The sequence below is a fragment of the Lycorma delicatula genome, chromosome 1 (assembly GCF_047948215.1).
Source record: "Lycorma delicatula isolate Av1 chromosome 1, ASM4794821v1, whole genome shotgun sequence".
NCBI lineage: Eukaryota > Metazoa > Arthropoda > Insecta > Hemiptera > Fulgoridae > Lycorma > Lycorma delicatula.
In genome coordinates this window covers 294,411,303-294,430,177 of record NC_134455.1, presented here as the reverse complement: position 1 = coordinate 294,430,177, position 18,875 = coordinate 294,411,303, and the positions used below count along the sequence as shown (strand labels likewise).

Here is an 18,875-nt window from a genome sequence, read left to right as displayed (position 1 = left end):
TACAATCATAATTTTCATTGAACAGAATTACATGTGGAAAAATAATAATCAGCAGATGTTTGGAGAACATCAATGCTAGGAATCATTTACCATTCATCAAAAAGACAAATTAGTCATTCTAGGAATATTTTTGTAGTTAATGAGATTCCAACACTTTTTACATTACTATGAATAGCCTGCTGCAAATCATGTATATACTATACTATTTTTATTTAGTGCAATATCCCACTTAATACTGCTTCTAAAATCTTAAATTTGTTCAAAGTAATACCGAGATTGTTGCTTATTTCAAGCAGCCTTTTTTCTGCTTAATTTTTTGTAAAATTGCTTTATTAAACGAAGGAGAATACTTGGGTTTAATTTACTCTTATTAGGTAACGAGTGCACAGCCGTACAGTTCTCAGCACATCAATATTTAATAGTGGGATTTAATGCAATAATATCCAATCCTCTAAATACATTACATTCTGCTTATATAGGAAATATTGTTTTACATGTTTTCTTTGTTGACATCTCACGTTAAAAATATTAACTGCCTACTGTAAAAACCACTTAACTTTCTTCTAATAATGATCTTAAATTATTTTTCTTTCCTGGATACTGTTGACATAAGTAAATCAATGAACTGCCTTGTTGGGACAGTTCTCTCCTTGTTATTTTTCAAGGTAACTTTAATTTTTACCTGATATCTTCAATTATTATCAAGTATTTTCTTTTTCTTTTCAAGTAGCCCAATAAAATTAAGATTGAGTAAGATAATTCTGTAAATTGTTGTTGGAATGGTTCACAATTGGCAAATAGATATATTCCCTAAAATACAGGCAGAAAGTATTTGGGCTTATATCTCACTCCCAAAGACTTACTTATTTTTAGTTTATTATGATAGAAAATTAACAAAAATAAAATTCCTTCTTTAAGAAAGCAAGCTTTTTACTGCGTTAAAAAGTTGCAAAAGTCACCATTTTGCATCTCTATTTTCATTGTTCACTGCCACTTTTAACTGCAGATTATTGTTGAATTTGATTCATCTCCATTCTTGACTGAACTATTGATGGGATAATTTTGAACAAAAAATTTCTTGATTATTATATTAATCAATTTAGAAATTATGATAGTAACAGCTAGATGGTTATTGGATATGTACAGATTCTACGAGGGTAAGTCAATTATTATCCGCAATGTAGTTATAAATTTTATTGCAATACAAATAGGAAACTTACATGTACATCATTTTTCAGTATAGTCCCCTTGCACTTCAACGCACTTGGTCTATCATTTTACAAGCTTCCTGATGCCCTCATAAAACAAGGTTTTCGGTTGAGCTGCGAGCCAGGAATGCACCGCTTCTTCCACTGCTTCGTCTCAGGTAAATCGATTGCCCCTTAATGTCTCATTGAGTGGACCAAACAAGTGTTAGTCAGAAGGGGCAAGATCAGGACTGTACGGAGGAAAAGCCAGTACTTCAAAGTTGAGTTTCTGGAGCGTTTCAGCAGTGTGGGCAGCAGTATGTGGATGGATATTGTCGTGCAACAACACAACACCTTTCGACAGCAGTCCTCAGTGTTTTCTTCGAATTGCAGGCAGTAAGCATCTCACTGTAATGCGCACTATTTATTGTCGTGCCCCTTTCCTCATAATTTTCCAGTACTGTGCCTTGTGAGTCCCAAAAAATCGTAAGCATCAGTTTTCGTGCAGATGGGTCTTGAACTTTTTTTTGCAGGGTGAATTTGGATGTTTCCATTCCATACTCTGCCGTTTACTCTCCGGCTCGTAATGATGGATCCATGTTTCGTCACCAGTGATGATTCTGTCTAAGAAGTTCGTTACCATAGCGATCCAAATGTTTTTGTCAGATATCCAAGCGCATTTGTTTATGCAACTGTGTGAGTTGTTTTGGGACCCATCTTGCACAGACTTTATGAAACCCAAGTCTGTTGTGGATGATTTCGTAGGCAGAATCATGACTAATTTGCAGAAGATGTGCCACTTCATCAATAGTTACTCGTCTGTCTAAGAAAACCATGTCACATGCACGCTCAATGTTTTCCGCATTTGTGGCGGTAAACGGTCGTTTGGCTCCTTCGTTGTGCGTAACACTTGTGCAACCATTTTTGAATTTTTCAATCCATTCGTAGACACTCTGTTGCGGCAACACACTGTTCCCGTACTGTACTGAAAGTCTTTAATGAATTTCGGCCCCTGATACACCTTCCGACCACAAAAAACAGATCACTGAACGTTGCTCTTCTTTGGTGCAAACAGATAGTGGAGCAGCCATTGTTAAGTGCAGGGCAGGGATAATGGAACTACCCTAACAGCATCAAACCTGCACAGACATAACAACAATTAAACCACGCATGCATCATCTACACAACAACAGTACTACCAACATAAAAAAAAATATAACTAAATTGTGGATAATAATTGACTTACCCTCATATAGTATACTCACCTTTTTATAAGTACATAGAATATATATATACCTAAACCACTATTTCAGGAAAAAGATATATTATTAATTTCTGTTATGACGTAAGTAAAATTAATAGGAAATGCATGGAGTTACAGAAAAATTACTTAAAAGAATATACTGTTTGAATTTTAACATTAAATATAAATGATTTTACTCTATCATTTTGCTATTAAATTGAAATGTGTGCCAATAATAAAAATTTATCAGTTGATTACTGTTCTTAACACATTTGGAATCAAACAAATAATTTTTTTATAATTATAGGAAAATAATTGGTATAACAGCAATGCTATTTTTTTATTAAATCATTCAATAGTTATTTTAGATTTTTACAAATAACAATGCTATGCTTAATGATCTAAAGTAATTAGATCAATAATCTAATTAGTTTTTGGGACCAACATTCAGCAGAATTTGTAAATGTTTATGTAAACTAAAACATTTTAAAAGATCACAAAGATTTATTATCTTAGAAATGCAGTTTTTTAACTTAAAAAGCATTAGCGTGGTGGAATTGAAACATTAAGATATCATGACTGCTGCTTGAAATAAGGGTGTTGAGTATTTTTTTACAAAATACTTTTTTAAATTAAAAAAATATCTGCAGTCTTTACAATACCCATGTGTGTCCATTGTTTATGTAGAATTCATGTTTATTTAATGGTCATGTGGTATAACTATTGTACTTATTTTAGTTATAAATATATTTTCTTTAATGAAAAATGATTTCCTTTGTCATATAAGATAATCAAATTGGAATTAGTGTCAAGTAACCTGAGTTATAGTTTTACAATTTCCTTGTGTGTTCAGAAAAGGAAGCCTACTCTTTCATTCATATCTTAAATAAAATATTACATAAATTTTGAGGCTGAATGTCTTGCTGATTTGCCAACGATGATGTACATCTTTTTATACATTAGTAAAAGATATTTTCACCATTTGAAAATGCTTAGTTAATTTTATTTTTGGTATCTCCCTTAACCAGAACCACATTTCTAAAACCCAGGTTAATTGTAAAAGGATTAATGGTGAAAGATAAATTTTTTATTATTAAATAAAATACAAAATAAGTCCTTTGTAAAAAAAATAATAAAAAAAAAAATGTTACTTTAATTTGTTTTTAATGTTCTAATTTAAGTTTTCTTAGAGGTAATAAATGTTATTTTATAAAGTCAGTACAGGCCAGATGTTTGCAAAAACAAAGTCTATCTTATTTATTTGTGTTATTTTTTATTACTCGCATATCTGATAGTTTTTATGCTATTATAACAGCAGTTTTTTAATTCTTAGTTTGGAATAAATCAGTCTGTTTATATAGTCAAAAAATGAAAGCAATATCATCATCATCATCAATCATCAATTATTGTAATTAATGTAAATATTGAGGCTGTTGGACAACAGATAACTGAAAGCTTTTGAAAAATGTTGTAGGTGATAAATGTTAAGACTTTAACTGTTTCAAATTTGTTGAAATTTTTAGAGTAATTCTTTATATTATAAAAACTTAAAATCACCCAATATCCAAATGAAAACAATGGAAATTGACTGAATATTAACAATTTACTGAAGCATCCTTACTTTAGTTCTTCCAACAAAGTGAAAATGGAACTCCACTTTCAGGACCAATTTTACTAATCATTGCCACGTTCTTATTTTTTTTTTTTTAACTAATCAAACTGATGTTTTACTGATTGAACATAGGAGTATTATTGAAACTGAAGAAAATTTACAACTTTTTTTTAAAAACGATTATTAATATTACTGTACTGCATTTTTTCAACATACCCATTTTTTGAATAATGATATATTAATTGTTTGTATAGTCTTGGTAATTTTTAATACAGACTGTATTATGTATTTACCTAACAAGAAAATCATTTTCAATTTATTTTTAGAATATAAATATCTCGCTTACCTGAAAACAGATCAACATACATTACTCTGATTAAATAAGGAAGTTCTGCCATATGCGTTAATGGATTTAAAAAAAAAAATCATATCTATGATTATGATAAAGGATCTTTCTTTAAGAAAAATATATGTACATACAACATATTATTATTATTTTTTTTATAGGATTTAGTTTTGCATAAAAAAGTGAGAGTAAAAGAAAGAACTCCAAATACTCCCCGTATTATATATGTTGTTGGAGGTTATTATAAAGTATCTTTAACATCATTAATAGCGTTTAATGTTGACACTGAAGAATGGACCACACTGGCTAAACTGAACATTGCTAGATCTGGACTTGGAGGAATGTTTATAAAAGTAAGTGAAAGATTACTTTTAATAGGCGTATCCTTTTTTATGATTAATATTGTAATTAATTGTTTTTATAGTTTGTAATACAATTCATTTCAATTTTGTATTGTAGTAGTTCTAAGGTCAAAACATATAATTGAACTCTTAAATCTTAAATTTGCTGTTCTTTTAGTTCTTTGAGAGGCAGTTAGTAACAGTTTTCTTAGATTTAGTTCCCATGTACAGTGCTGTTTATATTGCAGGTCACAATAAACTAGTATCTACCTATTTCTTGTTTTTTCCTCTTATATTTATCTTTAAACATTTGGGTAAAACATGTTTTAAAATCTGTTTTAAATAATCAAATATATAAGTTTTAAAAGAAAAACTTAACCAGTTAGATCTTGAAAAACATTGAAAAATGGATGTACTATTTTGTTTTCATTTATTGCAAATGTCACTGTCTTATATCCCTTTGTACACCTGTATTTTTTCTGGCAACAGTTGCATAACGTACTTCTTCAATCTAAAACTAAGTTCATTTCAAACATCAGTTAGTCAAAAAAAAAGAGTTTGGAGAGCATTCTGAAAACTAGTTTTATTCATTAGTTTAGTTAATTAAGAAATAAAATTGTTAGATTTTATTTTTACCAAAATAATTTATTTAAATAAAATTGATAAAGTGAAATACAGTTTTTGTTAGTTTTGTAAAAGATTACATTAAATAATTTTGTTGTATGATTAATCTTTCTCCTCAAATTTTTACCAAAAGATTAGCTTTGTGTCAGTTAATCATGTATCAGCTCTGTAATGCCGATATAAAACAAATGATTTTCTTTTCACACTAATTTGATTGTGATATTTTGCGGTATTTTTTTAATTTTTTTTTTATTTAAGTAAAGGCTGTTTTGATACAAAAATAAAAGTGAGTGACGATTAAAATAAATGTACATGTATGTATTACTATTTCTCCATGTAGTCACCAATCACTGATACACATTTTTTGTATCATTTTACTAGCTTTATTATTCTCTCTTTAAAGATTTTTTGCTAATGATTCAAACAGATTAATTTTAAATAGAGAAAAAATGATAAGAATAGCTAGGGGTGAGGTTGGGGCTGGGTTATTTTTTAACTGTTTTGATCCAGTTCACGTCAAATTCTCCTGAACAGCTTCCCAATTTTTTATTTTTTATTAGCATGTCAAAGTTTTCTAAGATTTAAAAAAAAATGTAGTTCAGTAATTTTATTGTAATAATACCTAATGTAATATTTACAGAAAAAAGTAAAACTAGTATGACAGACAATATTACTGTATCGTATAAATTAATAGTGAATTAATAGCTTTAACTGAATCAAGAAATATTATTTTTCATTAAACAAAAATATTAAACACTTTTTCTTTAGTTCTTAATTTTTCACAGGGTCTGTTATATGTAGTTGGTGGTAGACATAACTCACCTGGTAGTAACTATGATTCAGATTGGGTTGACCGGTATGATCCTGTTAGAGATCACTGGAGATCATGTAATCCAATGTCAGTTCCAAGAAATCGCGTTGGTGTGTGCACATTAGATGGATATATCTATGCCTGTGGCGGCGCTTCTAGTGCAGCAACTCATAACAGTGTGGAAAAGTAAGTTTGCTTATGTTGTTCACATATATTTAAATAATATAGCATGAAATCCTATGTAAATCAAATACTGTACTAAATTTGTACCTTTTTAAAATTAATAACAAACTTTGATCAAAGAACTAAAATTATCTTTTTCACAAATAATTTAATAAATATATTAATAATTATTATTACAAAAAAGAAGGTACATTCACTTTAAGCAATAGTAAGAAAAAATAATAGTAGTGCAAAATATATTAATGTTGATCCCTAAATATTTTAAGGAGGAGTTGCATTATCACATCAAAAATTTAAAACATAGTTCTGTTTGGTCAGTATAGAATCTTTAGAAATATACAGGATGAAAACATCCATTACTCCAAAAGACTTAACAATAACCTGAAGTTACAAAATTTTCCACAGACTTCCTGTCAGACCGAAGCTGTCAGCTCCAGTTTTCTATCTTTTTCTTTAAAAAAATGGGAGTTGCTTCATTAAAATTTTAAAATTTGTTTGTAAGATTTGAATATTAATACTGAGAGACAGAAAAATCTGTTTAGTAAATTATTTTGTTTAATTTAATTTGATGTGTCATGCTTCTGAGATTTTTTTATTTGTGAATGTATATTGCAACAGTCTTTCTATGAAAAAACTACTAAACACTGAGATCCTTTTTCTATTAAAAAGTTCATCAGATAGGAACGTAGTTTTTTTTGTTAAAACAGTTTTTTGTTAATGCAGTTTTATTAAAACAACTTGTAAGTGATATAAATGCTTCTTAGTACTCTTCAGCTTTTACCCCAAGCAGAAATGTATTATTATTAAAATTGATTGTACATGTATGTATTGTGTCATGTATATTCTAAAAATATTTAGCATACATAGAATCTGCTAGACAAATTTTTTGATTTTATTATTTATATAAGAAATTTGTTCATCAATTTCAGCTGGTTGTCTAGTTTTTTTTTTTGTCTTCAGTCATTTGACTGGTTTGATGCAGCTCTCCAAGATTCCCTATCTAGTGCTAGTCGTTTCATTTCAGTATACCCTCTACATCCTACATCCCCAACAATTTGTTTTACATACTCCAAACGTGGCCTGCCTACACAATTTTTCCCTTCTACCTGTCCTTCCAATATTAAAGCGACTATTCCAGGATGCCTTAGTATGTGGCCTATAAGTCTGTCTCTTCTTTTAACTATATTTTTCCAAATGCTTCTATCTTCATCTATTTGCCGCAACACCTCTTCATTTGACACTTTATCCACCCATCTGATTTTTAACATTCTCCTATAGCACCATATTTCAAAAGCTTCTAATCTTTTCTTCTCAGGTACTCCAATTGTCCCAGTTTCACTTCCATATAAAGCGACACTCCAAACATACACTTTCAAAAATATTTTCCTGACATTTAAATTAATTTTTGATGTAAACAAATTATATTTCTTACTGAAGGCTCGTTTAGCTTGTGCTATTCGGCATTTTATATCGCTCCTGCTTCGTCCATCTTTAGTAATTTTACTTCCCAAATAACAAAATTCTTCTACCTCCATAATCTTTTCTCCTATTTTCACATTCAGTGGTCCATCTTTGTTATTTCTACTACATTTCATTACTTTTGTTTTGTTCTTGTTTATTTTCATGCGATAGTTTTTGCGTAGGACTTCATCTATGCCGTTCATTGTTTCTTCTAAATCCTTTTTACTCTCGGCTAGAATTACTATATCATCAGCAAATCGTAGCATCTTTATCTTTTCACCTTGTACTGTTACTCCGAATCTAAATTGTTCTTTAACATCATTAACTGCTAGTTCCATGTATAGATTAAAAAGTAACGGAGATAGGGAACATCCTTGTCGGATTCCCTTTCTTATTAGGGCTTCTTTCTTATGTTCTTCAATTGTTATTGTTGCTGTTTGGTTCCTGTACATGTTAGCAATTGTTCTTCTATCTCTGTATTTGAACCCTAACTTTTTTAAAATGCTGAACATTTTATTCCAGTCTACGTTATCGAAAGCCTTTTCTAGGTCTATAAACGCCAAGTATGTTGGTTTGTTTTAATTTAATCTTCCTTCTACTATTAATGTGAGGCCTAAAATTGCTTCCCATGTCCCTATACTTTTCCTGAAACCAAATTGGTCTTCTCCTAACACTTCTTCCACTCTCCTCTTAATTCTTCTGTATAAAATTCTAGTTAAGATTTTTGATGCATGACTAGTTAAACTAATTGTTCTGTATTCTTCACATTTATCTGCCCCTGCTTTCTTTGGTATCATAACTATAACACTTTTTTTGAAGTCTGATGGAAATTCCCCATTTTCATAAATATTACACACCAGTTTGTATAATCTATCAATCGCTTCCTCACCTGCACTGCGCAGTAATTCTACAGGTATTCCGTCTATTCCAGGAGCCTTTCTGCCATTTAAATCTTTTAATGCTCTCTTAAATTCAGATCTCAGTATTGTTTCTCCCATTTCATCCTCCTCAACTTCCTCTTCTTCCTCTATAACACCATTTTCTAATTCATTTCCTCCGTATAACTCTTCAGTATATTCCACCCATCTATCGACTTTACCTTTCGTATTATATATTGATGTACCATCTTTGTTTAACACATTATTACATTTTAATTTATGTACCCCAAAATTTTCCTTAACTTTCCTGTATGCTCCGTCTATTTTACCAATGTTCATTTCTCTTTCCACTTCTGAACACTTTTCTTTAATCCACTCTTCTTTCACCAGTTTGCACTTCCTGTTTATAGCATTTCTTAATTGCCGATAGTTCTTTTTACTTTCTTCATCACTAGCATTCTTTATTTTCTACGTTCATCCATCAGCTGCAATATATCGTCTGAAACCCAAGGTTTTCTACCAGTTCTCTTTATTCCGCCTAAGTTTGCTTCTGCTGATTTAAGAATTTCCTTTTTAACATTCTCCCATTCTTCTTCTACATTTTCTACCTTATCTTTTTTACTCAGACCTCTTGCAATGTCCTCCTCAAAAATCTTCTTTACCTCCTCTTCCTCAAGCTTCTCTAAATTCCACCGATTCATCTGACACCTTTTCTTCAGGTTTTTAAACCCCAATCTACATTTCATTATCACCAAATTATGGTCGCTATCAATGTCTGCTCCAGGGTAAGTTTTGCAGTCAACGAGTTGATTTCTAAATCTTTGCTTAACCATGATATAATCTATCTGATACCTTGCAGTATTGCCTGGCTTTTTCCAAGTGTATATTCTTCTATTATGATTTTTAAATTGGGTGTTGGCAATTACTAAATTATACTTCGTGCAAAACTCTATAAGTCGGTCCCCTCTTTCATTCCTTTTGCCCAGCCCGTATTCACCCACTATATTTCCTTCCTTGCCTTCTCCAATGCTTGCATTCCAATCTCCAACTATTATTAAATTTTCATGTCCTTTTACGTGTTTAATTGCTTCATCAATCTCTTCGTATACACACTCTACCTCATCATCATCATGGGCGCTTGTAGGCATATAGACGTTAACAATCGTTGTCGGTTTAGGTTTTGATTTTATCCTTATTACAATGATTCTATCGCTATGCGTTTTGAAATACTCCACTCTCCTCCCTATCTTCTTGTTCATCACGAAACCTACTCCTGCCTGCCCATTATTTGACGCTGAGTTAATTACTCTAAAATCATCTAACCAAAAGTCGCCTTCCTCTTCCCACCGAACCTCACTAATTCCTACTATATCCACATTTGTCCTACCCATTTCCCTTTTTACATTTTCTAGCCTACCAACCTTTTTTAAGCTTCTAACATTCCACGCTCCGACTCGTAGAATGTTAGTTTTTAATTTTCTGGTGACCCCTTCCTTAGTAGTCCCCACCCGGAGATCCGAACGGGGGACTATTTTACCTCCGGAATATTTTACCAAGGAAGGCGCCTCCATTATTGCTATGTGAAAATGCAGAGAGCCACATTTTCTTGGAAAAAAAGCAGCTGTAGTTTTCCATTGCTTTCAGCTGCGCAGTACTCAGAGAACTGAGTGATGTTGATACGGCCGTTTAAGTTGTCCTGACTCACGCCCCTAACAACTACTGAAAGAGCTGCTGCCCTCTTTCAGGAATCATTCCTTAGTCTGGCTCTCAACAGATACCTCTCCGATATGGTTGCACCTTCGGTCCAGCTACTCTGTATCCCTGAGCACTCAAGCCCCCTCACCAACGGCAAGGTCTCATGATTCATAGAGGAGGGGTTTTCTAGTACAAATTCTAAATATTTATATTGATCAATTTGTTTGATTTTGTCAGTGGCTAGCATTTTTTGGACCACTAAAACACTAGGTGCAAACCTTAGTGTAAGTTCTATGTATTAGATCATAACTTTTTTGAATTGTTGGAATGCATCCAATGATGCATGAATTCTTTTTATGAAATTTAGTTTATAACATTTTTATAATATTATCTTTTAAATATATATTTAATTTATGAAATTATCTTTATATTATTTCTTTTATGAATTTGAGTTTAACTTGATGGGTTGATACTATTGCTATGAATTTTTTTTTTATAAGAGTTATAGAGCAGTTTTAATAATACAATCTATAAATATTCATTTACAGAAATCCTAACAGAATTAAATTTAACAATGAAATAAACCTAATTATAATAATTGCTATTAAAAGTGGATATAATAATTAACTTTGTACACAAACTACATAGTAAATATACTATACACACTTTCATATTAATGTATACAAACATATGTATTTTCAGCAAATATCTACTTACCAAAGTTATGAAATAAAAAAATATAATGTACAAAACATGTTTAATGTTTATTATATGCTCCTTTGGCCTTTATAACCAAATCTGTTAGGTACTGATTCATTTTTTTTTTTTTTTTATGTAAAATAATCATGAAACAAAACTTGAATAACGTCTAAAATAAGTTTTTCTTTTGCAGTTGTCTCATTTTCAATCCTTGTTGATTATCCAAAGGATTTTTAATGAGGTTCATGTCAGACAATTATCTACCGAGTATGAAAGATTAAATACTATGTCCTTTCATAGATATCATCACTTTGGAAATGTGATGTAAACAAGATCTTTCTTTGAATCGTCAAAACTACATAGATCATGTTTTTTTTAGCTCTGGAACAACATTTCTTAAAATAATATATTTCTCATTGTTCATTATGCCATTTTGTAGGGACACAGGTTTCTATTCTTCGGCCTGAAACGACACTTATGGGATCATTTTACAAAACTGATTAACATGTTTTGGTGAAATTTTTCATCAGCTGGTTTTCACCACAACATGTTAATGAGTTTCACCAGAGAACATAACATTTTCCTCAATTGGCCAATGTGTATTTTTTCTGTCTCATTGAAGTTTTTTTCATTCTTTTGAAAATTGATTTTAATTTTTCTTGAACTGTGGCTAACTTTTAACATTTTGTGTCCAACATATTTTTCATATATACTACATCAGCTCAGTGCTAAGCAAGACTTGTAAGTTCATAACTATTATTAGAAAAATTTATTACTTAACAAAGAAAGCACCATCTCTGGAGTTTGTCTTCTTCTGACTATCATAACAAAGTGAAATTAGAACTAGTTTTATTTTTAAATTTTCTTAATGACAACCCATTTATTTACTTAAATGAGGGTTATTTTTTATGTTAGGTCTGAGTGGCTATGTAAATTTTGTGCGACTGTTGAAATGCACATTTGTCACAGCTCCTGGCATGCCTTGCACAAATGCAGACACTATTTGCAGCCATAGTCACTGTGTACAGTTTATATTGTGAAATTTAAATGTTTCAAATAATTGAGTAGCCTGCCAATTCAGAAAATGGTCTGTGATTCAATTTTTGACCGCAAGGAACGTGTCAGCAGCAGACATTCATTGCCAGATATTTGAGGTTTACAGGCTTAGTTCAATGTGTGACAGCAAAGTAAGTAAATGGGTAAGACTGTTCAAGGACGGGGGGGACAATGTCCATGATGAACCGTGATCAGGCCGACTTTCTGTAATCACAGACGATATGGTGTGTGAAGTTTACGCAAAAATTTGTGAAGATTGGTGATTCATAATTTCCATTTTATCACTGATATTTTCACAAGTTTCAAGGTCAGTGCTATACAAAATCATTACTGAAATCTTGCAGTTCAAAAAACTGTGCTCGTAATGGGTTCCAAAGCTGCTTTCTGAAGAACGATAAAAAAACAGAATGGCTAGTATATTTAACATTTTTGACTCAGTTCAGTGACGAAGGAGATGAACTTTTAGACCACATCATCACAGAGGACAAGACATGGGTTTCTTATATCACTCCAGCATCAAAGTTGCAGTCAGTTGACTGGGGACATACATCTTTAGTCAAAATGAAAGCCAAACAGACAATATCAACATGGAAGACTATGGCAGCTGTTTTTTGTGATAGACATGATGTCCTGTTAGTTGATTTTGTGCCCAAAGGGACAGCTAAACTCAGCTGCATATTGTGAGACTGACAAGTCTTCTGCATGCCATACAGAGTAAGCAATGTGGCCTACTGTCATCTGGAGTTTTGTTGCTGCATTATGACAAACAAGCAACAAAACCACATCTTCATTGGACAAACAACAGAAAGTTCATGGTGCTGCTAAAATTCTAGGGTTAAATCTGATCTTTTGGATTGGAGCCAATGGACGACCCACTGAACAGCCTGGAGCAGTGGTAAGCAATTACCACTTTTTCCATTGCTGGAAGGAGTTTCTTGGTGGTCAGTGGTTTGACACCAATGACAAAGTGAAATCAATGGTTGAGGACTGGTTGTATTCAAAAGCGGCTGATTTCTATCACCAGGGCATAAACAATTTAGTAAAATGCTATGATAAATGTTTAAACAAATAAGGTAACTATGTAGAAAAGTAGCGTAAAATGTAAACAGTAAAATAAAAAAAAGTTTTTGACAATATCTTAACTAGTTTTTTCTGTTAAAAAACAGACCTTACTTAAAAAATAGCTCATGAACATTCATAAAGCAATAAAAGGCTGTGTCTAATAATACTTTATAGGATGGATGATAATGAAATTAGCATGAGAAAAGCGCTATTTTTCACAAACCTGATGGAGCTTAAACTTGGAAACCTTTGAACTGACACACCCCAAACCCAGAACTTATACTTTACATTCTTGTAGTAATTTCTTGTAAGACACATGTTTTCATGAAAAGTAATGATTTTATTTTGGATGTCAAATCCATTTTTAACAGTTTTCAAAAACTCTTTTGAGTGTGTTAATTTAAACTATATTAACTTACTCATTGAAGATCCCTGTAATAGTGCATCTAAGTAAGCAACAATTATAACTTCTGAAAAACCGCAAGAAAGAAAGAAGGAAATATTGAATATATTGCAAACTTAAAGAAAATTGTAATTTTTTCCTTCATTCTCATTTATTTATGCAAAGATGCATAAAAATAAAAAAATACAGTAACTATGTATCATTTATGTATATCCAAAAAATACTTTTATTGAAATAATAGACATATCTTTTATAAAAATTACACTATATTTTACAGTGATTTTTAGAACACTTTAAAAGTGATAATTCAAAAAGTGATAATATTCGTTAACAATTTTAAAAGTGATAATATTCGTTAACAATTTTAAAAGTGATAATATTCGTTAACAATTTTAAAAGTGATAATATTCGTGTTATGTTTTCTAGTGTTTCATGGCATATGATAAAAAGCAAACACTCAATGACTTACAATGAGGATAATCTTATAATCTTAGAAATTTATTAAAAAAATGATAAAGATATTTTAATTTTAGAAAAATATGTAAGTAGAAAAAATATATTAGTAAAGGCTGAATTTAATAATAATTTAAGTTGTCAGAACTGTATTACAATGTATCTTTGTTGTCAATATGTATTTACTCCTACCAGGTTGTGACTGTTGTGTTAGATTTTATAAATTTTGACAGAATATACAAATGTATTTTTAATTATGTGAATTTATATTATTTTTATATTGCATGAATTTATTGTAGCTGAGGATTTGGTAATATCATAAATGTCCTCCATTATTGGTAAGTTCTCTCTCTGTGTATTAAATCTACTTGATGGCAACAATTTTTTTTTTTGTTTCATTAAATAGATTGACGAATAAACATGATTGAGACAAATTGATTGAATCTTTTGTGGATCGTTATTTTAATGCAAGGGTTTACTATAAGTACTTATTATCATTTAATATGTTAACATATCAGTTTATTGAACATATTTTAATTTTTTAGATATAGTCCAGAAGAAGATCAATGGTCACCAGTACCAGCAATGAAAACTAAACGTCTAGGATTTGGAATTGCTGTTGTCAATCGTATAATATACGTGGTAGGTGGATTTGATGGTGAAAATAGGTTGAAGAGCTGTGAATGTTACCATCCTGAAAGGAATGAATGGACAGATATACCTGATATGCAGGATATGCGTAGTGGTGCTGGTAAGAAATAATAGTTACCGTTATCAGTTTACTGTCAGCCATTCTATATATCCGTAATGCAGGAGTAAAGTTTGACTTTCTTATATAATCCTTACATTATGTGATAATTATTGTAATGAAAGTCTCTTTTGGAACAGAATCTGACATCATAGAAAAGAAAAAAGTTCTTTGAAAACACTTTTAGAAGTTAAAGAATATCTACTAGTATGATCATTTTATTAATCTACATTCAAACCTCTGTTATCTAGATACTTGTCATCAATTAAATATTGTCCACATATGGATGTTTTTACAAAATGAATGTACCTGGTTAAAGAAATAGACACTTAGTAACATTAAATGCAACCCAAGTAAAAATAACACAAAAATTTGATCAACATAAATAAAATTTATGTTATTTTAAATAAAATATAAAATAAATGTTTGTATGTGCAAAACTGTTTTAATGAATTTATTTTATTATTTATTTAAAAATATAGTAATTTCAATACATCCACGTTTAAATTGTTAGTTACAATTAATATAACTTTTAAAAACATTCTACTTAGATTATTAACTTTTTTTTTTGTCTTCAGTCATTTGACTGGTTTGATGCAGCTCTCCAAGATTCCTTATCTAGTACCAGTCGTTTCATTTCGGTATACCCCCTTACATCCTACATCCCTAACAATTTGTTTTACATATTCCAAGTGTTGTCTGCTTGCACAATTTTTCCCATCTATCTGTCCCTCCAATGTCAAAGTGACTATTCCAGGATGCCTCCTTAACATGTAGCCTATGTCTATCTCTTCTTTTAACCATATTTTTCCAAATGCTTCTTTCTTCATCATTGCTGCAACACTTCATTTGTCACTTTATCCACCTGTCTGATTTTTAACATTCTCCTGTAGCACCACATTTCAAAAGTTTCTAATCTTATCTTCTCAGGTACTCTGATCATCCAAGTTTCACTTCATATAAAGCTATGCTGCAAACATATACTTTCAAAAATGTTTTCCTGAAGTTAAAATTGATTTTTGATGTAAGCAAATTATATTTATGACTGAAAGCTCATTTCGCCTGTGCTATTTGGAATTTAATATCGCTCCTGCTTTGTCTATCTTTAGTAAGTCTACTTCCCAGATAACAAATTCTTCTACCTCCATAACCTTTTCTCTTTCTATTTTCATATTCGGTGATCCATCTACATTATTTCTACTACATTTCATTACTTTTGTTTAGTTCTTGTTTATTTTCATGTGGTAGTTCTTGTGTAGAACTTTATCCTTGCCATTTGTTGTTTCTTCTAAATCTTTTTTACTCTCAGCTAGAATTACTATATCATCAGCAAATCATAGTATCTTTTCACCTTGTACTGTTACTTCGAATCTAAATTGTTCTTTAACATCATTAACTGCTAGTTCTATGTAAAGATTAAGTACCAAACCTGACATCCTACACATAAAAAAACAAAATCCCTTGGTTTTTAACTTTATTAATGAGGTCTTCTTATCTTTGCTCTTGCTTTTTTATGCTCTTCGATTATTACTGTTGCAGTTTGGTTCCTGTAAATGTTACCAGTTGTTCTTCTATCTCTATACATGAACCGGAAATTTTTTTTATGTTGAACAGTTTATTCCAGTCTACATTATCAAATGCCTTTTTTAAGCCTATAAATGCCATGTATGTTAGTTTGGTTTTTTTAATCTTTCTTCTACTATAAATGTGAACACTAAAGTGGCTTCCCTTGTCCTTATACTTTTCCTGAAACCAAGTTGCTCTTCTCCTAACACTTCTTCCACTCTCTGCTCAATTCTTCTGTACAGAATTTTAGTTAAGATTTTTGATGCATGGTTAGTTAAACTAATTGTTCCGTATTCTTCACATTTATTTGCTCCTGCTTTCTTTGATATCAAGACAATAATACACTTTTTGAAGTCTGATGAAACTTCCTCTTTTTATAAATATTGCACACTACTTTGTTTAATCTATCTATTGCTTCCTCATCTGCACTGCACAGTAATTCTCCATTCTATCCTAGGTGTCTTTCTGCTATTTAAATCCTTTAATGCTCTACAAAATTCAGATCTCTGTATTGTATCTTCCTTTTCATCCTCTTCGACTTCCTCTATAACATCAGTTTCTAATTCATTTCCTCCATATAACTCTTCAATATATTCCACCCACCTATCGACCTTTTCTTTTGTATTAAAAATTGGTGTACCGTCTTTATTTAATACATTATTAGATTTTAATTTATGTACCACAGAATTCGCCTTAACTTTCCTGTATCCTCCATCTGTTTTACCAATCATCATTTCTTTTTCTACTTCTGAACACTTTTTTTTAATCCACTATTCTTTCGCTAATTTGTACTTCCTGTTTATAGTATTTCTTAATTATCAATAGTTCCTTTTACCTTCTTCATCACTAGCATTCTTATACTTTATATGTTCATCCATCAGCTGCAATATATCATCTGAAATCCAAGGTTTCCTACCATATCTCTTCTTCTGCTGATTTAAGAATTTCCTTTTTAACAATCTCCCATTCTTCTATATTTTCTACCTTATCTTTTTGCTCAGATCTCTTGCGATGTCCTCAAAAATATTCTTTACCTCCTCTTCCTCAAGCTTCTCTTAATTCCACCGATTCATCTGACACCTTTTCTTCAGATTTTTAAACCCCAATCTACATTTCATTATCTGTAAATTATGATCACTATCAGTGTCTGCTCCTGGATATGCTTTGCAATCAATGAGTTGATTTCTAAATCTTTGTTTAACCATGATATAATCTATCTGATACCTTGCAGTATCTCCAGGCTTTTTCCATATGCATATACTTCTATTATGATTTTTAAACTGGGTGTTGGCTATTACTAAATTATCCTTCGTGCAAAACTCAATAAGTTGATCGATCCTTTCTTTCATTCCTTTTGCCCAGTCCATATTCACCCTCAATATTTCCTTCCTTGCATTTTCCGATGCTTGCATTTCAATCTCCAACTGTAAATTTACATCCACTTTTATGTGTTTAATTCCTTTGATAATTTCTTCATATACATACTACCGCATCATCATACATACATACTACCTCACTTGTAGACATATACTTGCACTTGTTAACAATCATTGTCGGCTTAGGTTTTGATTTTATTCTTGTTGCAATGATTCTATTGCTAAACTTTTTGAAATACTGTACTCTCTTCCTTATTTTCTTTTTCATTACAAAACCTACTCCTGCCTGCCCTTTATTTGACTGACGCTGAGTTAATTCTAAAATCACCTGACCAAAAGTCGTCCCCTCACCATCAGCAAGGTCTTGTGATTCATAGTGGGATAATATTAACTAAATTAAAAGTAATATTTTGGTGAAGCTATTAGTGGAATATTAAAAAATATTGTTACCATAAAGTTGATCTATAATTTCTTAATTGATCTCATCATCTTCTGGTACTTTGCTGGACGGCATGTTCCTTACAACACTGCTGTCTCCATTCATTTCTATCCCAAGCCTTCTCTTGTGTCCCCTTGTAGTTTCCAATCTTCACCTCATCTATTAACTTATCCTTCTTCTTTCTCCGCTAGCTTTCTTCTTTTGCTGATCCTTCAAATGCTGTTAGGATTTCACTTCCTTCAACCACATATCTCAACCAGTACCCTTTTTTTGTTTTATATACTTCCCACATAAGTGCTCTTTCTTCTTTAACTTTGTTTATTACTTCTTCATTCCTCACTTTAATCATTCATCTCCATTTCTCCATACCCACATTTCAAAAGCCTCAATTTGTTCCTTTCTTCCTCATTGTCCATGCGTCACTTCCATACAAGACAACTCCACACATAGCTTTGGCTTACATCTTCCTTAACTCCTTAGTCTAAACTATTAATATTTTCTCCCGTTTTACTAAATGCTCCTTTGCCATTGCTATCCTTCATTTCATTTCTTTGTGCTCTTTCAGTCATCTGTCACCATAGTCTTCCCTCAGAATATCTTAATTTTTTACTTTTTCTATTCTTCCTTCATTTGTCCTTACTACCAAATCATCTTTGTTGTTTACTTCTATTACTTTAATTTTTCCTATATAT

The 18,875-nt window shown here is 31.1% G+C and overlaps 1 protein-coding gene across 5 annotated transcripts in view; it reads left to right on the top strand.

The window, feature by feature from the left end:
- The window catches only part of Keap1 (kelch like ECH associated protein 1), a 67,385-nt gene that overhangs the window by 45,885 nt on the left and 2,625 nt on the right, over nt 1–18,875 (top strand). For 3 of the 5 annotated variants that reach the window (XM_075379696.1, XM_075379690.1, XM_075379717.1), the window contains 3 exons: nt 4,550–4,741; nt 6,139–6,350; nt 14,600–14,805. In XM_075379696.1, the coding sequence (XP_075235811.1) occupies nt 4,550–4,741; nt 6,139–6,350; nt 14,600–14,805 (610 nt within the window). The remainder of the gene's footprint in view (nt 1–4,549; nt 4,742–6,138; nt 6,351–14,599; nt 14,806–18,875) is intronic. The other 2 variants (XM_075379725.1, XM_075379707.1) reach the window with 2 other exon arrangements.